Source organism: Copadichromis virginalis, linkage group LG20, assembly GCF_057382275.1.
Source record: "Copadichromis virginalis isolate Kocher_CV1m ecotype Utaka linkage group LG20, C_Virginalis_male_GT1.1, whole genome shotgun sequence".
NCBI lineage: Eukaryota > Metazoa > Chordata > Actinopteri > Cichliformes > Cichlidae > Copadichromis > Copadichromis virginalis.
In genome coordinates, this window is record NC_140637.1 from 11,537,555 (window position 1) to 11,559,238 (window position 21,684).

The 21,684-nt window shown below is 44.7% G+C and overlaps 1 protein-coding gene across 6 annotated transcripts in view; it reads right to left on the minus strand.

Moving 5' to 3' along the window:
- The window catches only part of agrn (agrin), a 259,719-nt gene that overhangs the window by 31,300 nt on the left and 206,735 nt on the right, over positions 1-21,684 (minus strand). For all 6 annotated transcript variants that reach the window (XM_085444936.1, XM_085444935.1, XM_085444938.1 and 3 more), the window contains 11 exons: positions 21,287-21,397; positions 20,557-20,721; positions 18,957-19,100; positions 16,125-16,249; positions 15,902-16,007; positions 11,284-11,703; positions 9,023-9,148; positions 4,645-4,772; positions 1,910-2,024; positions 989-1,108; positions 424-789 (listed from right to left, as the gene is read on the minus strand). In XM_085444936.1, the coding sequence (XP_085301062.1) occupies positions 424-789; positions 989-1,108; positions 1,910-2,024; positions 4,645-4,772; positions 9,023-9,148; positions 11,284-11,703; positions 15,902-16,007; positions 16,125-16,249; positions 18,957-19,100; positions 20,557-20,721; positions 21,287-21,397 (1,926 nt within the window). The remainder of the gene's footprint in view (positions 1-423; positions 790-988; positions 1,109-1,909; positions 2,025-4,644; positions 4,773-9,022; positions 9,149-11,283; positions 11,704-15,901; positions 16,008-16,124; positions 16,250-18,956; positions 19,101-20,556; positions 20,722-21,286; positions 21,398-21,684) is intronic.

A 21,684-nucleotide genomic window follows, 5' to 3' on the forward strand; every position in this document is an offset into this window, starting at 1 on the left:
GACGCGGAGAATGCATTTCTTCTTTCGCTTTAAAATAGCGTTTTATTTGATCAAGTGTTTCTAATATTTGATTTTTTTCCTATTATAATGGTATGTTTCTGCTACTTTATAAATACATCAAAGCACTTGAAGATGTGGTTAGTAGTGATTATAAAACAGCTAAAAAGCATGATTGGCACAATGAAAAGTAGAGTGCCTAAAACCCACTTAGCTGCTGCAAAATCTCTGTAACCGTTAGCCTTTGGTGGGTTCTTTGAAATTGCTAATTGCAAAGTAGCAAATTACAGGGAAAGTCTGTCTGAGCTCATTTTCTTAGATGAGTCTGAAATAAGCCGAGACTTTGAAACTTTTGATTTAAGAGTAATCAGAAATATGGCAAAAGATACAGTTCCTAAAGAAAATGAAAACTCTGTGCTGACCCACCCTTCTCGCACACAGTCCCTCCGCGGCCCGCGGGGCACTTGCAGTTGAATTCGCTGCCGTTTTCCTCGCACGTGCCTCCGTGGAGACAGGGGTGGGAGTCGCAGGGCTTCTGCAGTACCTTGTGGTAAGGCCTGGTTGTGAAGCGGGCAACGGTAGTGGCTGGAGGCAGGGCAGTAGTGGTTAGAGGCGAGGTAACCGGCACCAATTTATGTCTGCCGCTGAAGGGCCTGCGGGTGGTGGCTGTCGGTCGACGGGTGATGTAAGGGGAAGTTGTAGGAGGCCTGGTCGAGGTGGTGGGAGCAGCTGTGGTGACTGACGCTGTGGTGGTAGTGGTAGTGGTGGTGAAGATGGAGATGGAGGACAGGCCTGTCAACAGAGGTGGTTGGAGAACAAAAGGATTTGGAAAAAGGAAATAAAAGGGACATTAAAGTATGTTGAGCCTGCGGTTCTGAGACTTTCTATTCAAGACCTGTAAAACCTTTAATAAACTACCTCATGAATAACTTAAAACTCCCTTTCATTTTATTAATCCCTACACACTCCTGTTAAGTCCACACTGTATTACCATAATTGGTGAAGCGAATATTCTCATCCTCCGGCTTCTTCACAGAGATGCTGGTGTCTTTGGAGGCCTTTAACTGTTTCAGCAGGGCTCCTACGATGTCCTCCACGGTGAATCTTGTATCTACAACAAACAAGAGGTACAAGCATTTAGAGCAAGGCCTCTGAGGAGCACTCCAAAGCAAATACAAGGCTTGAGCTCCTTAAATGTTAAAAGGGATATATCAAACAGCCCTATGTATGACAGTTGGGAGGGTCTCCGTGGACCACTTGTCCTCCAGCCGTTGATTGTCCGGCTTTTTTCCAGATGAATTGGTCTCATAATGTTCGCCGCAGATGTTTGCTTTACAGGCCATGGAGGAGCGGCACATAACGGCACCCGATAACCCACGTGAAGGATATCAAGGGCACTAAATGAGGCTCATAAAACGATGGAATAAAAATAAAAAGGAACGGAGGAAGCTGATGTTCTGTGTGGTAGTTTAAAGAAGCAGCTGCTGCATATGACCCAAGATCCAAGAAAAGTATTGTAACATGATGATATTTAGACAATACCCAATTCCTTAGATATCCTGCAGGTCCTTCAGGTTTTAGATGTGTCCTTGATCCAACACAGTTGATTTAAATGGCTATATGACCTGTCTTGAAGTTCTCCAGATGCCTGGGAATGAACTATTTATTTGATTCAGGTGTGTTGAACCAGGGTTATATCTAAAACCTGCAGGACACCAGCCCTTGAAGCCTGGAGAGCCCCACCCATGGTTTAAAGCACGTGTTGTGCAAATTTCAGAAAGCAAGACTATCCAAGCTCATCTATTTACAAGATGCCTATTTTTCTACTAAAAATGTATTCATATCTCACACACCCTCCTCGCTGAAAGCCAAATGCACAAAGCTCATCTATCTCTCTATAAGGATCTCTCACCTGGTTTGAAGTGAGCCTCGACATAGGCCAGGATGGAGTTGCTGGGTGCCAGGTTACGGACACGAACGCTCATAAAGTCTTTGTGCACCGCCGACTTCCTAAACAACTCATTGAGCTGAGGAGAAGAGAGAGAGAGCGAGAAAGAGTGGGAGGAGAGAACGGACAGACAGAGGAGATGATAAATGAGGCCGGTAATGAGCTCCACGCTATCACGGCAGCGAGTCCAATTCCAGAAGACTGTACCCTATCTCTGAGGAAGAAAGAAGCTGCCTCTCAAATTGGGGTGCATGGAAGGAACCCATTGGGTGTGGGTGCACAAATTGACATTTAGCTGCTGCCCTGGCATTAATTATTGGAACAAGTTTTCAGGAGGAGCTAAGATAAATGTTGAGCTACCCTGACATTATGATTGGTTTTGCTACTGATGCTCGTTACTGTGTGCACGTTGTAACAGCCTGAAGAGCTCTTTATGAGGTTTGACTGAAGTGGGATTTTTTAAAATCAGCCAACAGTGATATTTTAACAGTTATAAATACTGACGCTGCCTTTTAACCCCAAATCTGGATGAGTATTTTCTCTTAAAAATGGGCCATTTTTATGCTAGAAGTAAAAAAAAAAAAAAGAAGTTATGTGCACTAGTTTAAATTGTGAATGTATCACCTGATGTGATTCTTTTTATTAAAAGTGACCTATTCATGATATGTACACTGTAAATCAGCAAGTCCTCAGACAATAATGAGGTGAGAGCTGATGGAAGAAGCAAAAATATTTAAAAAATAAAAACAAAAAGCTGCTAATCAGTGACAATGAGTGACTGAGTGGACTTTGTTGGGTTTGAGGATTCAGTTTGTTAAAGATGATTTCCTTCATGCATTAAATGTCTCTAATTTGTGGGCTGAGGTGTGACAGCAAAGTCGAAAAATAAAATCCTCCAAAACTGGCTTAGTCACGGTGGGCAAACTCTCCCGTGGACACACGGTCCTCAAAACCACCTGGTCTTTCTTTTCCGCTTCCTTCTCTTTCTCTTCCACGTGTTAATTTATCTGCAAATTACAACAGGTTGTTCTGTCAGTGAAACGAGCGGCGGGCTGATTCGCCTTCTTTCTATATACCCGTACGTTCAAGTGAATGTGTCCTGGCGTGTATGCTCTGCATGTGCTCAGTGTGTGTGCTGGAAGATGAATAGGGGGTGGTTGGCGTCAAGTGGCACACTAGGCTTCAGAGACACACAGGCTGATAGTGTTAATGAACACACATGCACGTACACACACACTCACAAATCACTGTGAGGTAGAAGATTAGGTCCCAGTGGGGCATAGTGACACTAATTCAACAGCTGGTACATGTGTACTGTGTACCTAAGCGCGCGCACACACACAAACACACAAAGTTCCCATTTCATCAGAGGAGCAAGACCCTGGCTTGACAATAGAGACATTTGTTCAAAGGTCTAAGCTCAACATAGAAAACGGACAGTGGAGAAATTCAACCAGGGTAACCAACACGAGCCAAGCTGTGATTACTGTACAGGCTCTGTGCCCGCCTGGGTTTTGGCTACAGCTACTGGCATCGTGACCATCAAAACTTATGAGACTCATATCCAGAATAAGGACTTGAGTTTTCAAATAGCTGAAAAATCATAATTAATCTCACATGAAAAGCTGCTTTTTGAATACTGTGAAGTGTCTGGCAAGCAACTGACAAATTATTCTTTAAACAAGTCTGCAGAAAGCTGTTATTTATTTATTTTATCTATTGGTCTTAAGCTTGAAGAATTTCTTTGTCTGTTTATTTAGGCCACATTCTTTGGACGTTATTAATACTTCTGTAGTATATATATATATATATATTTGTGTGTGTGTATATCTGTGTGTAGATATGTATATAAGTCTCTGGAATTCCTATTTTGATGTAAATGTTCAGGGGAAAAAAGGAAAAATAGAATGGTAAATCTTAATATCTTCACCTGTGTCAGGCAGGTACATCTGAAAATGTTATTCAATTTCTTTACATATTCATGTCTACAGATCACAGATTATAAGAGAATTCTAATATTCCCCTTTTATTAAAAATCAAATATCAGATAGGCCACGTTGTCTGCCTCTGATATGATGTATGTTCCTCTCTAAGTGCAGCCAGCCAGCAAAATGTGTGGTTTCTTCTTTTTTTTCCTTTCTTTTTATCATTGTTGTTTTTTTCTATCAGATGTCAGAGCACAGAAATCACTCCAGCTCAGTGTGGCAGAATATTACTCAGCTACTTCAGGGGTGTCAAGTCTGTAAAACGTGCGATGAAACCTGCCTGAAGGAGCTGAAAGAATCTGATTAGTCTGGCTCTCGGGAAGAGTTTTAGTGTGACACGATGCTTTGAGTGTTGTCTGAAAAGGTTTCCACTAATGACAAGAACATTCTTGGGAATACTAGGAGAATTTTGTAGCATTACTCTCCAAGTTTCCCTAATGGCAACAGTGGCAACTGTCATTTGAATCAATTACATCAAAGCAGTTTTAATTTATACTTTTTCTGGACACTTTTTTGACACTTGAGGACAGCAGAACAAGCTGGAAAAACAGCAAAGGGCATTAGGACATTTAAAAGTACTTTAAACCTCATTAAAAAGCTTATTTAAAAAGCTGAGAGCTAGCAAAGGGCAGTATAAGCTGAGAGATGTAAATGTGGATTCTTTAATCTATTAATTAATCATGAAATCGTGTGACAGCAAATTCAGCCACTTACAGCGCCCTCTATGCTGCGGGCTGTCTCTCCAAATAGCTCGGACTTGGGGTCCTCCATCTCAGGTGTGTAGATCAGGTCCTGGCCATCCACCTGGTCCAGGTGCAGGGAACCGCTGAACCTCATGGTGGCTGGAAGAAGAAGAGAAGATACAGAAACACTGTGGCTCAAGCCCTCTTCTTTCACTCATTCCCCGCTGCCATCCCCCTCGTTTCAGAGCAGTGCCAGTTTTGGGTTAGTGATGGATTGTGTGTTTGTGTGTGTTTGACAAGGAGGGGTTAGTGAAGTGTGTTGCTGATCGTCTGGGGCTTTAAAAAAGGTCTGCAGTTTGGCCATTAAAGGTAGAGGCGGTGGATTTGTGGTGGTGGAACAGGTGGACTGTGAAATATGACAGAAGAGATGAACAGAAGGTGGAAAAATGGGCCAGTTTTACCAGACCGAGACTCGTCCCCAAAGCTGGCCGTGCCATGGAGGGCTGGGTAAAAAGACAACAAGTTAGACAGACACACAAACACATGGAGGAAAAAAACAACACACACTAAAGTGAAAGCAACCCACGGGCACTCAAAATAGTGCCTTCCTCAGCAAAGAGAAAGCCTCCCTGTACGACCTTGGGGGTTATGTTGTCCGACATCTATCAACTCTATATGGTTTCTCGGTACTGCCGCCAGAGACGTGCAGTGCGATATAAAGCTGAAAGTCGAAGGTGTTTATGTGTGTGGTGGAGAACGGAGGAGTTTCTGTGCCGCTCATAATCAGCAGAACAAATTGCCCAAATCAATCATGGCAGCCCCTGCCTGAGCAATGCCAGAGAGAACAGGACGAGCACTTGTATGATTATCGTGAAAGATAGTCATAATTGTCTCCTTAATGGAGGCGGACCCATGACTGACACAGCCTGGTTAAAATTGCATGAGAAGGACAGCAGAAACTACCGATACACACACAGGCGCGCGCCGCTGCCCTCTCGCTCCCCTCCCTCACCATCTACAGTACTTTCACGGGCAGCACACATCGATTCACAAGTGACGGTGGCCATAAAATAGAGGCAAATGGACACAGTTTGGAGAGGGGTAAAGAAAGAAAAGAGAGGGGGGACAAGCGAGATCTGACTTCTAATCTGCAAAGAAGACAAACATCAGAAAGGGTGATTTTCCAGACCACTGCCGTGACGGACGTAAAGAGAGGGAAAGAGAGTGATAAAAAGACAGACAGAGCTATTTGGCTATCAGATTCTAGTGAACTGTAAAATGTAATGGATATGTCAGACTTCCCCAGGCATATGGAAGAGTTTATAGTATCTGGAGCTCAGTGTGCCAATAACTTTCACATTAGCATTTGGCAATTATCCCCGATGCCATTAAATTTAACATACGCAGGACCTAGAGTCATTTTTTTATATTACACTATACTGGGAAATATACCCAATGCAATCTATAACCAAGGTGTTTAATTTTTTTAAATATGTCAGTGTGGGCTAAACCAAACCTTGAGCCTTTTCCACATGTGATGTCCTAATAATCTGAACAACGAACAATTATTTTTTCCCCCCGTGAGACAGCCCGTCAGATATCAATAAACTGTGTCGTACAATGAAATAGCAGCCGATGCACGAGGCAGAGGGATGTGTCATTTCACTTCTAATGAGCGGGAGATTGGCTGAGGCCTTCTCGGGAGAAGAAAAAAGAAAAAAAATCCAGCGTATTGATCAGCTTATCGCGCAGCTCGGTTTTACTGGTAATAACACTTGAGCTGAATGAAGTATCGATCGCCAGTGTGCAGTCATTGTTAGCTGGGATAAATATTTACAGGCTTTTGCAGATTCGTTTTAACAGTTCTCTTGTAGCCCGAGCTTGTTTCTATCATCAGCCGGATTCGAGGCTAAATGTCACAGGGTTCAACCTCGACAGAACCTTTCATGTTTCACCTCTCCCTGCCTGTAAATTCTGTGAAAGAAATAAATGGCGTAGGGCTCTGGATGGGCAAAGGTGGCCTCATATCTTTAGGTCATGTTGCAGACTGAGTGGCAGTAAATTCTGCTGGTTTATTGAAAGGCTTAGGGGACCTTCACCGTGCCAGAAATGCAACTCCATGCACTAATTTGTGGCCCGAGCTCTTTCAAGTCATGACCCAAAGCTCCCCCGAGAGCCAGAGTGAATCCCTCTTTTCACAATCAGTCAGACTACCACGGCTAGGACAAATAGACGGCAGATTTCAACCGAGGGATGGAGAGAGAGAGAGATAGAGAATTGAAGGGAGAGAGAGAAGCCCTTTATCTTTATGAACTGAGTGTGGCAGGAGTCACTGATTGGTACAACAGCGCTCGTCGGCCCCTTCTAGTCTCTGGGCTCACTCGCTGCTCAACTCCAGAGAGAAATGAACTGATGCAAGACTGGATTGAGATTGACTGGTTTGAGAGAGAGCGAGAGACAGAGAGAAAAGGTGACAAAGAGCTCAGAAGGGAACTAAGGAACAGTGGCGCGGACTGATAAAGAGAAGAGCGCACGTGAGGGTGTAGGGGTGCGAATTCAAGAGGAGAGGGAGATTAAAAGAAAAGGAGCGAGGGTGAAAGAAGAGAGGAAAGAGCGTTCAAGAGTCTCGAGCAAAACAAGAGAAAAGGAAACTCGCTGAGGATCTGTTGGTTATGACTAATATCAGGGCGAGACTGCAAAGTGTTGCAGAATTCATAAAAATGGATTACCAAGGTCAGACTAATGGTTTCACTGTTTCTGTTTTTCTTTTCTTATTTTAATTTCCTGCCACCTGTCAATAAGCTCATTTACATATGATAGAAGTGATTCATAAAAACACTGCTGCAGAGGAAAACCAAAAAACACCACCTGTTCTGAACAATTAAGCCAAACGCTCCGATATCCCGATTTGTAAAGTCAACATTAGAGGTGTAACACGAGGCAAATGGTGGCTAATGTTTAGAAACACAATACTGAAAATTGGCCCTTTGGCCGACTCACCGAGCGAAACAGACAGCAGCGGTGGTCGAGCGAGCTAGATAATGACTGAATCAGTGAAGACAGGGAGCAGGCTTAGAGTCAGGAATGATGGTATGTTTTGATTCTGGTGGCACAAAGAAACGCATCCACTCTTCCTGTTGCGCGGGATGGTGCACACATTGTGCGACTGTGTGTGTGTTGGCGACAGACATTCAGACTCGCAGCTATTTATACGTTTCTTACCTAAACAGCGAGCAGAGCAGAGAGACGGAAACAGCCATATAAGCCGGTTTCCATGTTTTTTGTTTGTTTTTTTACTTCTGTCCTCATATTCTGTGTGCTACTATTGGCCGGCGCCTGTGCTATCCACCTACAGCCAAGCGACTGCATCCCAGAAACCTTCTGAACACAGCAAAATCAGAAGAAATAGGTCTCCACAGATAAAACTCCCACACACTTTATATGTCATAAGTGATGATTAAGGAGGATTTTTTACTGTATATTATACTTTTAAATATTTATATATATTGTTGTTCAATTTTCACATGTCAGCAAATGAATACAGACTGAAATAGATGGAAAGCAGTGCCTCTCTGAATCACGACACTGGCAGACTGACAATGACGAGTAGTTGATTTCTTGCACTTTTGTGCAATTATTCTGACTGTGTTTCACGAGTTAACTGAGAGTCACTTTAATTATTGTAATAACAGAAATTGTCCTCCGACACAGTATTCCTTAACAATATGTTGTGCGGATAACTCTGTCTGGATCAATAATCCATTGCAACACTATTTTTAGCATTTTGCACTTTTTTTCCCTCTAAAGCTCAAGACAGCACATCAATTACTGATGTCTGGGGCAAAACAGCGCGAGGCCACGCAAACAGAGGAGGACGACAAGGACTTCCTCAGGCAGCAGAGGTTACAGCTGGAAAATTTGGGTTTTTGTTTTGTTTTCTGCTTTAAATATGGAGCTGTGACACGATTAGTTTGGAGGAAGAAGAAACTGCCAACAAGTCCCTCTGAAACCGTCGTTACCACATTTGAGTGTGTGTGCTTGTTAAATAAGGTGACACAAAGCGTTCAGTGGTGAGCTTTGCAGAGAGATGTGTTAGCTGCTCTCTTCTGCTTGCAGCCTTTACACTAAGCTAATCACCTCCTGGCTCCAGCTCCATACTTAATGCACAGGCATGAGAGCGGTATCAGTCTTCTCATCTCACTATTGGAGGGAAAGCCAATTACTTTTCTCAAAAGACCCATGAAAGGCGCCCTCCATACAAACAGAGCCCGAGCTTCTGCGACTCAAAGCAAGAGCTACAGAAGCTGGTGAAACAACAGCAACAGACAGAAGACGCAGAAGACAGCCGGGAAGATGTTTAGGTAATTAGAGAGTAAAGAAAGTCGTTTTCAAAGGTGTGCTTGACTTACAGGGGCAGTTGGCGCCCTCTGGAGTACTGGATGGTGTCTTGCCATCAGGGCAGCAGCCGAACTCTGTGTTGTCGCAGGACGACCTGTCCTCAAGTGTGGGTAAAGTGGTGCTCGCCATTGTGGGACCTGAGGGTGATACACAGAGGCTCATAATAGTTCATGATTACAGCTTACGTTACAGCTTATGTAGGAAACCCAGAACAGAGCTACAATTTTTAGGCACTCAACACCAGCAGTGATTCCAAGGTCAAAAACCTACAATTCCAACTTTCTCTCGCGTCTACACACATTTGTGTGTTTGTTTTAGAGTGCTGACCAGTGATTGGACACTAATAAAGGCATCTGTCAGGAGTGATTATGTGGCATTTTCACTAGAACTGATTGTACACCTGGATCTCTTTTTGTCAGGTAGAGAACACTTAATGGGGAGTGTTGCCAGTCATCTCACACATGGCTCACTTTTAATGATGGGAGGATGTGATAACTGCTCGCTGCAGATTGGGTGAGTTTTACCTTCAAGGAGTCCCAGGAGGACAAAAACAACATACACTCGTGTTTGTGTTACTGTCACTGCATATCTGGCTATCTTGGGACATTACAGACATAAAAGTGGCTCGGCTTGCTCTATCTGAAGAATGAGTGTGTATATAACAGCGGCGAGCTTCGGTCCACTCTAATGATGGTGTTGGCGGAGGGGGAGTTGTCTCGGTGTCGAGGCGGTGCACTTTATGGCCGCGGAGAGATTAGAAATAATCGTCGAGGCAAAGAGCTAGCGGCTAAACAAGCCATAAACACGTCAGAGGCGAGGGACGTCCTTCTCAAGGACATGCGGTCAAAGGATGTGGAAGGAGGAGGGAGGAGGGAGAAGGGGGCGGGGCAGAAGGTGGGAGGAGGCTGGGGTTTATGGGGCATCTGCTGGCATGTGGTCTGCACATTTACAGAAGCATCGGGCAGTGCAACTCCTATGGAAGCCATGAAAGCTGTCAAATAAACACAGATAAACACAACGACAAATACACACACAGATTTGTTCGGATTGCAAAAATACCACAGGCACAAAAATGTGAAAAGGTGCACCTCTGACCTACTCACATTTGTATGCTCAGATGGTGACATGTGCACTCTGGATTGGACAAACACAGTGACACGAGGAACAGGAGATAAGACTAACACACACACACACACACACACAGACGCAAACACACAAAACAGATGACGAAACAGATTAGTTCAGTATTTCAATATCCAAAACTGTCCTGGAAAATCGTCTAATCAAACAATCACAAACTGACTGTTGAAAAAAAGGAAAAACATCCAGGCACACTTGGGTACACATTCATACGCACACATATACACACAGTCACAAGACGCCAGGTCTCCTTTGCAGACAAGCTACATGCTCCTTGCATCACCGAGCACTCTGGTCAGCCTCTGACAAGAGAATAAATCTAAAACTCGGGGAGCAGGAACGAGAGGAGAGGGGGAGCAGGAGGAGGAGGAAGAGCCGAGGAAGAGCACATTGGGGCCTTGCCGTTCCATCAATCTTATCCTGTTACTGCGAGCTGTCAGGTGAGGTGGACAGACGGATGGAAGGCAACATCAGAAAAAAAGAAAAAAATCAAAAAGAGAGCACTGATTGAAAAGTCTTAGTCGTCCTCTTGTTGTTCAACCAGAGGCCCGGTAACCGCCAGAGCCCAGGAAGGCATGTCGGGAAAGATTTGAGACTAGTCATGTGACAAGGTATGCTGGCTCATACACTTGCACCTCAACCTCCCAGTCACATCAGCCTGTCAAGTCAGGCTCCAGAGATCCTGAGATGCGGACCAGCAGTTCCATCTAGAGTGTATTTTACAGAGCTTGGGTTTTGTTTTGCTAGCTGTTGAGAGCTGGTGGAATGGGAGGAAGAAAAACGCATGGGCGATGTAGCAACAGTGAACCATGCAAATACATTCTTTTCTGTCTGAAATTGAGATATACATCTTATGCAAGTGGAAATGACACTAACAGCACCTGTTGACAAAGATTTCTCTTCCCTGCCTGCCTGCCTGTGACATTTGTCTCCTCAAAAGCAATTTGCATACAAATACATAAGCCTGTGCCTATTTTTCATTTTCAATTAACAGATGATGGCATGAATGCATTATGATGTGAACTAAGAGGAGACTATGAGTTTGACCAGCCCCTTTTTTGAGAAAAACCTCCTCTCCCTACACACACACCCAAAGCTTTATGGATAATGAAGTGAAAGAGCAGGGATTTACCGACAGTCTCCTCGGCCCCACTGGCCTCCGTTGGGATGCCGCTGCTCTCTTCTTCAGTCGCTTCGTCCCCGCTTGGATCCCCACTACCCGAGCCTTCGAAGGAGACTGCGGCGGCCGAGGGAATTGGACCGCTGCGAGAGGATGTGGAGGCGGCAGCGGTTGGGCTGGGCTGCGGCGCTTGCGGCTGGATGTGGGTGGAGTGGTGGCTGGTTGCTTGCGCACTTTTTTGTGTAGGGGATGGAAAGGGGGTGGTGGTCGCAGGTTGCTCGAGGGTTTCGATCCATGGAGGCGGGACGCCGTGGACCATGTTAGGATGGAAGGGTGCGACGGTGGTGATGGTGGTGGCGGCAGCAACGGTTGCGCTTGGGGTGGTGGCGGGGGGGTTTGGGGTGGGTCGATCTGCTGGCTCAGAGATGGTTTCTGGTGGAGGGAAGGGGAGGAAGCAAGGAATGGATGAATGACTGAGCATAGATGGAAGTGTTGGACTTTGTTTTACTTAACTGCAGTAAAACCTCAAAAATCACACCAGAGGAAATAAAAAAAAACATAATTAGCCAATAAACCATAACAAAATCACTTAATGATTATTACAACCTACTGCTCACTATAACTTTTTTTCACTCACTATAACTCCTGTATTCAGTGAGTGATTATGTCTCTTCTAATCTTCTAACCCATCTCCCCGATGTTCACCAGTGTCATTAAGTAATTACATTAGAAACCACACACATACACAAACAGGCCTGTTTGTACAAGCAGCCCGTGATTAAAAAGCCTGCAATGGATGAGATGTCAGAAATCTTTGTTTCAGGGGTCTTAAGAGTGAAAATGGAATATGCCAACAGATGACACATCGCATTCGGGCATGTGCACTCCGCCTGCAGACAAGTTATGTTTCCCAAACCAGGTTAAACTACTCCAGTTGGTGTCAGCGCATTGTGTGGAGGGTATTTGTGCTTGTGTTTGTACACATATGGCATGCATTCGTGTGCACAATATGCATGTTTGTGTGTTGCTGTGCCAATGCCTATGAATTATATATCCATATTCAAACGCTGCCCTCCAGTAGCACAGCTTTAATCACCAACAGCCAGTGCCTCCGGTGATGAATGATTGATAGAAATGGGGCAGAAAAAAAAGAAAGAAAAAAAAGCCGGCTTTAACTCTGGCTTCAAAGAGCGCTGCTTGCAGAGAGCATGAGTATCCGTCAACGCCACCACAACACACTCGTGTCAATACACACACACACACACACACACACACACACACACACACACACACACACACACACACACACAGAGAGAAAAAGAATCCTTCCACGTGAGGGGAGCGAGAAGAGCCTCTCTGTAAAGAGCCCATCATTACCAATGCAAAAAGCTCTGGTGCAAAAGGACAAACTGTTGGCGATAAAAGAGAGATAAATGGGACAAAAACTCCTGCGGGAGATAAGTGAGTTGGCAGGGAGATGCTACGTAAGCGAACACTTCAGATTTAGCCGTGGCGAGGAGTCACGGCAATATTGTCATTATTTCTTCGCTCCTTGCCGTCCCACGAGCACAGATGTGTGTTAGTGAGAAGGTGAAATGAAGAGGAGATTAAAAAATAAAAAGCTATACCGTAGACATGCGCCTCATTAGGATTCGCCTAACATTATGTGTAGGACTTAATTACACCGCTATAATCGCTTAGTTGATCGGCAATTATTCACCGAGGTGTGAAATGTGATACCTACTGAGACGGCAGAAAGCCCGGGAGACGCACAGATTGCTTAAAGCTCGGAAGATATTTGTAATAGAGAGATTTGGAGTGCATAGAGGAGCGATGCTATCACCAAGGAAGGTGGCATGCATCGCGTTTCCTCTTGGCTACACCTGTCAGTCTTGTGCCAAGCTTAGCGTCAAGCGGATTGGTCCCTGGAAAGGGCCTAATGTGTGTTTGGGTGTGTGGGCATCTCCAGAAGCAAGCTCAGCGACATGGGATAAAGCAAGAGAGGAGCGCTCGTTGGGAGAAAGCAGAGAAGGACTGACAGCACAGTCTGTTCAGCTGACGCTTCTCTTAATCACGTTTAACAGTCCATTTGCCTTTTTTTTGCTTTATTTCCTCCCAGTCGAGCACTGGACAGTAATGTCACAGAGTAGAGAGCAAAATAAATCATAGTCATCTCGGCTTGCTTCAGCTGTGTACTTATTGTTGACAGGTGATTATTAAGATTGTTTGTGGAGTCAGCCACCCTCAGTGAGGAGGAGGGATTCGGAAAGCGCAAACTGGAGGAGAAAGACAAGGAAGCCACAGAGGCAAGGAGCGGAAATGATAGGGAAAAAGAGCCTGACAGAGAAAGGGTTTAAATCAGATGGAAAATACAGGTTAACAAATCAGCAGCAGGGAAACATGGCATGGCAAACTGAACGAGGGAGTGAATAATGGCACAAAAAAAATCGCAGGACATGGAGGAGAAGGCAACAGAACCCTGACTAGCAAGCAGGCAGAGGGCTGCCTGTGCCATATGCTGGCCTTCGTTGCCAATTTGCTACAAACTTACAGGTAATAACACCATATGGGAGAGGCAGGTCATTGCCAACATGGTGGCCATTTCCTCCCGCTGCCAGAATTTGTTCACCGGTACAAATGCCCTCCCTCCGGTGCTCGGTACAGTGTTTTATGCATATTTTTTTGAGGATTCTTCTCTTATCGCTTCATCTTTTGCTGAGACCTAGCAAAGAAGCCGGCAATACTCCTCTCCATACTCTGCGGCTGCTTGGAGGAGACTTCAGAGAGAGCCGGGTAACATCACAGCTCTCTGTCACAGGCAGAAAGATTTGAGGAGCTTTTTCTGCAGGCTTGTAATTTCTTTCCTCAGCCTGCCCATTAGCGGCAGACTGCACAGCAGCAGCAGAAGCAGCAGTCACGCTCCCTTGTATAATAAAAAGTTGCAACAGATCAATGATGTTAAAAAAGATCAATATTCACTCATTTATAGCAGAGCCCTTGGCACTGCTCTCCTGTCAAACCACGGAGCAGCTCGGCGAGCATTGGCATGCCACGGCGCTGTGGCCCGGCGTCTGGAAGCGCTGCGTGTAAACAGTGGGAGGGAGGGCGGGCTTGGCTCTGGCGTGGTGAGGGGTGGAGGCAGAGCAAATGCTAATTCGCACCCAGCCACACGTGAAATTAGCTCGAGATCTAGCTCCCGAGCCAACAGCAGCGCCAGAACAGCAACCCGCGGTGCGACCGCATCCGGGTGAAGAAATTAAAAGATCCTCCGCGGCTGCTGGTGGGGCCCGAGCGCTCGCCTGTCTCTTCATCGTCCCCGTAGAGATAGAGAGAGAGTCCACTGCGAGGCGTCTTCGTGCCTTCTGTGTATGCAGAAATGCTAGGTGAGGGATTACACACAACCCACATCTCTATTGCCAGGCAACAGAGGAATGTGAGACCAGACTGGATTTTGGCTCCATTTGCTGGTAACCCACGGCACTGAATTTGTAATTACCAGATGTTCAGGGACTTATCAAAGCCTTGTCAATTCCTTACTGAGCATACTCCTTTTTTTTTTCTTTTTTTTTAAATCCGACTACCTGAAACTACAAATCAACATACACTATATCAACATCCTTTCCTGTCTGGAATACTGCCATTTCAGTCTGAAGGGGATCACTCAGGGAAGAGGGGTAAAAGGGACGCGTGTCTCTGCATGAGGTCATTTGATCCACTAAATGATGAGGTGAATGAACATTTTTCTACCTGAAAATGTAAGACACCTGGCAGTGGCTCGCGGCCACAGCTCCACAGCTGGCGTAGAGCTTCCTCCTGCTCTTGCCGGCGGCGTCTCTAGAATTCTGCTGTGACGCAAGCTGGCAGTCGGCGAGACCACTTCACTGTACATGAAAGCTGTGGCCTTGGCAAGGGTCCCAGTGCCTATTACACCGATCCAAGCAATGTCCATCAGCATGTGGGCTGGGATGGAGGGGAGGGGGGACAAGAGCTGTACCTTTTCCTGAGTACACATGTACTCTACATGTGCAATCATACTTCAGCAGCATCGTGTTCCTGGCAGCATCAAGCTGCGAAGGGATTGATGTATTCCCCAACAGGGGGTTTGAAGATGAAGCCAAATCCCAACAAAGGGACTGGAAAGCAAAGAGGAAGTGTCATTGCTATCTGGTGAGTTTGCAACGCACAGACTCCAGTCAAACTTGTTTTTCTTTTCAAAATAAATAAATAAATCTCCATCTGAATTCTGAGATCCCTGTAGTGTGGCACATGCTTTCATTCTCACCAGGCAGTTTAAAACCAGGAGGAGAGACAGGCTTGTTCGATATACAGAAGTGCTATTGAACATGATGCGTGTAAGATGCTTTTATTATATACTCTTCAGCACTTGAATTACCTTAATAAGAAATAAGCACAGCTGCTCGAGTGTGTGCAGAAACATTTATTTTAAGATAAATGTGCTCTCACAGTGCTCTGACCTTACTTTCTGAATCAGAGTGATGGATAGGAGGAGAAACAGCAGGAGGGGGTTAATTTGAGGCCCTCGGCACTGCTCATTATCTTTTGATCAGGGACTGACAACAGTTGGCCATCCGTGTGTCTCGTTATGCATGGAGGTTTCTACGAGGCTCACCTGTGCACTGTCCAAAGTGCTGCACTGTGATGTCCTTGTCCTGTCTACAGGCTATGGTCCTCAGCTGGCACTGGTCGGCATAGGTCACCCCATCTGAGCCGCACACCTGCTCCACAGTGACAGAGATGGAGCGAAGGGAGAACACGTTAACTCCCTACAGGCAACTACAAGAATGTGTTTCCATTCAAACAACTTATTTCTTTAGACAGTTTGAAAGACACACCTTGGTTTTGTTTTTCAAATCGCAGTCAGGTGAGGGGCACTCACAGTGGGCCTGGCCATTCACCTTAATGCAAGTGGCTCCATAGTTACATTGTAACTCTTCACAGGAAGTTGGGGCTTCAGGACCTGTGGGAGAAACAAGTTTACACTGCTATACGTTCTGTACGCACTATATGGACAAAGGTACTGGGTCATCTATGCATCCTGTTAGAGCACCACTCTCGAATTCAGTGAGCTCTTCATTCTTTCATCAATGACTGTGAATGCAGGCTGCATGGTTAGGTGCTTGATTTAAAAAGTCTGTGGCAATGGGACTGAAAACACCTGAATTTAAAGATTAAGAGGTGTGGCCCAACACTTTTGTTCAAATAGAGTACTTTATATACAGCAATGGAGACTGTGAAATCAGACTATAGCTGGCAACATTTCTGCCACGTTTTGTTGTTTCGTAGTGATTTCCTCCTTTATTCTGTAATCCTTGTTCTTTCCTGTGAGTGTTATTTCAACACGTTCTCACTCCCAAAGAGTAATATATATAGTAATACACTAGGTGACAAATCGTCAACATACTACACTTCCGGGCACCCAACACGTTCGTAAATGATGAGATCGGAGAAACGATTAAACTTGAGAACTGTTTGGAATCAATCTACATGTGTTTGTTCAATTTACTTAAAACGCTTTGGAAAACACTATTTAACGTCACTAAAGTGCTGGTACAGGTTAGTTAGTGTTAGGGCTGGAATACATGGCTTGAACGTGTATTACCGCAGGACCGCCATTCTGCTGGATTTCACCCATAACCCGGCGCGTAACATAAGAACGCGGAAGGTCACCTTTCGCGTTCCTCAGGAACGCTGCGGAACGTGACAAATCGTCGGGATGTTACGCCTCGGGAGTGAGATTGGGCTGGTTATTTCCATTATTCATGTTGGCCTTCCCTTGCTTTTTTTGTGTATTACTGCCCTTTCATTCCTGGTTCTTTGTTCCTAGTATAGGTCCAATCATGTTTGTCCATCTAATATGCTTTCAAGACTCCAACCTTTACTTTCTGTCAGCTGGTTTTGCTGATGCTTAAGGTTTTGAATTTTTGATCCTGGTCTCCTGTGTTTGGCTCTTTGAAAACATTACAATTTCCTGTGTATCAAAATGTCAACCTTTCTGTAGGTACCAAAAGTTCGGCCAGTTAAACACCCAGTAAAGAATAAAATACAGTTGAACACAATAGTTAAGAACTGAAATAACCAAAACATGTAAAGAAAAAGTCTTTAAAAGCAATGTAAAAGATGATACTGCATACAGCAGTCACTCTGTCTCTCTTGAGTGTTAACAGTGACGTGGGAACAGACTATAAGCTGCTGGTTTAGAGTACAGGGATAGCAGTTCTGATATATATGCTGGGATCAGGTCCTGAGGGGATTTCAAAGTATAACAACAAACTGTGTTATAAGCCGTCTAGCTATAAAACTTTAACCCCAAACAGCGAATAACAATTCATCTGCACTGCTGACAACATTCATACTATACTTGTGCTATTGTGCCACAGTTTTAACCTCCTAAGACCCGAACTCTTTCATGGCATGCATTTTTTATTTCTCTTTGATATTTGGGCTGATTGGGACCTGATGAATGTAAAAACAAAGAATTACCAGATTTTTTTTTTTACTTGATTTTTGTTTCTGAGAAAAATGAGAGACACATATGAGGACATTCGCTTTAAATTTGGATAGAACAGTGTCAGTATAATGTCCTCATAATTGGATATCAGGGCCCTGAAGAGCAAAATTTAGTATTTTGGTCTAGACAACCCATAATTTGATGTCTACATATGTGGACGCCAGGTCCTAGGAGGACTTGTCGCACTCGGGGTGATTTTATAGTGTGGAACGAGTGAGCTGAAAGACTTCATCCTTGTCTTGTATTCAGCATCTTTACACCAACCGTATAACAGTGATAATAGAATTCCCAAATTCTCTGAGTTTCAATTATTCATGGCATGCACAGCAATTTTCCAAAACTGCTGCACAAAAAAAAGTTGATCTTCTGAGGGGCCCAAAGGTGAGCACTCAAGATCTCTCCTCAGTTCTCCCCTAAAGACTGTTTGAAGCCTTGAAGCTGTCGCAGCAGGATCTGCTGCAGGGAGTCCACCATCCACCCACCTGGATGTGAGTGTGGGGTCTTTGCATTGTTTCATCACAGAGGCTTAGAGCACCCCACCCTTTAGCTCCTGCTTTTATGTGCTGCACCCTCCTAGTACTCGTCCTTTTTATCTGGCAGGGTGTGTGGCGAAGAGCCCCACCACTGTGCTGGGACTGCTGGCTTCATTAAGCATTTGACTTCCAGTCGATATCTGATGGTGCATCTTAATCATGGAGCTGCAGGCCCCCACAGCAGGAACTAACCTTTCCTTCAACCGGCTTTGTGGCTTGTACAATCACCAGGGCTGTTTTTATTATTAATCAAAAGTAATCAATAGTCCTTAAACAGAGGTATAAACCCACACATTCAAAGAACAATGAATCATCACAACTGTGTAGAGAAAATAAAATATCAATGGGAAATGTGTCATCCACATGCCATTTGTACACTTGAGTATTTTCCTAATCACTATTGATCAGCTCTCTTGCAGCCACTTCCTTCTTTGCCAGTAAAGCTGATGGATGCAAAGAGCCGATGAAGAAAGAAATGGCTGCTTCCAGGCTGATCCACAAATCAGATAAGTGACAAAAACCACTTTGGAATGATAGAGAGAAGCTGGAACCAAGGAGAGAAATGTGTGTGTGTTTGGTTTCTGAATGCCCCACACACTGGCCTTGATGCTCTTTCTTATTACCTTTGTCGCAGCCATTCATGCCCATCTTGCTCCCATCTGGACACACGTTGCACTTCATGCCCTTCACTCCCGTCTTGCAAGAGCACAGACCCGACATCTGCTCACAATCATCCCGGACTGAGCCCGTAGCGTCGCAGTTGCATGCTGCCGTGGAAAGGTGGAAAAAAAATGAGAGAGATTGATGAGGGGGGAAAAAGGCCAGTCAATTAGCGACGACGGCAGGAAGAGAGATAGGAATAGCTCGGTTTATAGTCTGTACAAACTGTGCTTGAAGCAACCTTAGCCTCTGTAGCGTTGTGCTTGAGAGACATCTTTGTCTTAAGTATCAAGGGTTGGTAATAGTTCAACCAGCCCTAGGGGCCACAGGAGGAGGACAAGAAGGAGGGGAATGAGTACGTAAGAGAAACTCAGGAAAACAACGCCGGGGAAGGACATCAAGTCCATTATGTTCCGGGAATCAATGACGTGTGTTGTTTTCCACTCCTCTCCTGCTGAACGTGGTATTGGCGTGTGGTGTGCTGTCTGCTTGCTTTGGGTAAACCTTGTTAAGGTCAGGCCACGGGTGAGGCACCTGCAGGCTTCCTGCTGTTGACTGAAAATGCTCTGTGACTTGGGGAGCTATGTCCTATGATACCTCAGCGGCAGGATACGAGCTAGTCACCATATTGCATTACACCAAGACAAACAAGGGGTCCCGACCCTGTTCTTTACTCGAATACAAATGAGAATGGTTCATTCAGTACAGCCTTGACAGGTCTAAAGGACAAAGTAAGACATCTTTCCACAAAAACTCTCATCAAATAGTTAAGCTCTATAAATATATGGAGCTTAACTAGAAGAGAATCTAATTTGACTGACTATATTTTATGGATATTCATTTTATAAACTTCTGTTCTAAAAAGGGTAGCTCGGAGGCACTGCTATTAATTCAGTGAGAAATGTATTGTCAAACTATGGCTCTTATCTTGAGAAATATGACTCTCACTTATGTAGAGTGGATTCCAGCCATGCAGATTTGGATTTATTTGGCAAAGACTTTAGTTTTACAGACTCAGAGGTTTTGGGTTTCTTCCCAGAAAACATTGGGGGGAATAACTAACATTGTTTATACTCTGGAAAAAAAAATTGTTCAGTAACTATAAAAGTAAAGTAGATCAGAAGAAAAGTGCACACAGAAATATTGATGGTGTATCTAGAGCAGGCGGTATGAATCATACAAGTCAGTCAGGACTTTGCAAACTATGAAAGTTGGAGATGTCTGCGGAGATGCTGGAGATGAAAGTTCCAGATCCTGACAAGTTGCTGACAAGACCCACTGACAAGACCCACTGGAGATCAAAGCTGAGGCCCACGAACTAAACCGACTTTGACATCTCTGATCTAGACTAACTATTTCACTATTTCAGGATTTCTGAAAACCAAATAAAACCTCTCTGCGTGTTAACACTTTGATGTGCATGGATTTTTTTTCGGTGTGTGTGTGCACAGACCATTTGTGGAGAGGAAATGTAAGGATTGAAAAGTAACATACATAAAATGAACGTCATCGAAATAAAACACATTTGCACAGCTGATCAGATACAAAGAAGGAATTCCTCACGAGTGCAGCCGCTCATGTTCTCTGTCACGATGCCGCGGAAATTCCAGAAGCCCGGCTCACAGCGGTCACACTTCTGCCCTCCGACACCCGGCTTACAGGAGCACTGCCCGGTGGTTGGATCGCACGTCCCCTTGTAGGAGCCGTAGATATTACACTGACAGGTAGCTGAGGGGAAAAGAGCAACAAGGAATTTCACTTTTCTACAGCAAACTTACACTGCTGCTGTTTATAGATCCCTGTAGCTTATAAGAGTTGGATAATGCTTACTGTGATGGATACTCTGTATTAGAGATTTATGCTAGGCTCAAATGTCAGCTAAACCCTATTCCGCAAATAAAAAGGCGGATAAAGCGCGCTGAGGTGATTTTCCTTTTTTCTAAATCTCTGCGTATTCTTATTTCTCCGTCTGCATTTTCTCCATCCATGCTGTATCCCCTGGCTTACAGCTCGATGCAAGCCTTTTCTCTTCCATCTGCGCGCTATCATTTGTCAGGATCATCAGATGAAGAGATTTTTCTGTTGATACAGCGCAGAATTATCATAATTATTCCTTGGATTAAGATGAAACGTTTTCGGCTCTGCAACTTTGCTACTGTAATTGCAGTCAAGGACAACGAGGCCCATATGCTGCAAACAGCCTGATACTATCTACTTTTTTTTTCCTCCTTTTTTTTTTTTAAAAACTCGTGACACACTGACGGGTCAAAGTGGGACACAGAATAGGACTCACCGGGACATCCTGCCTGTCCAACTCCTAAGGCGGCCGTCACATTGTCTGAGCAGCAGCCGTACACTGACACGCTGCAGTGCTCGGATACCGTCGGGTCCGGCAGAGATACGGCTGAAATCACCGATGAGGTAGGGAAGGAAAGGGAGGGGAGATGGAAGATGGAACAGGGAGAGAAAGAGGAACACCAGCATTTGAGTGATTACTGTAGGGTTTGTTGATGGTGGTGGAGGAGGGGAATTAAACAACACAATCTCTGAACAACATGTAACTTTTTTGCCAACAATGAGATTGGCTTGAGGGGCAGAGGTGGAGAGCCTGGCAGTCGGCTTCAAGATAACAATTCTATTTGCTACTTTCTCCACAATGACTCAAAATCAGGGGGAAAATGATGCTATTAC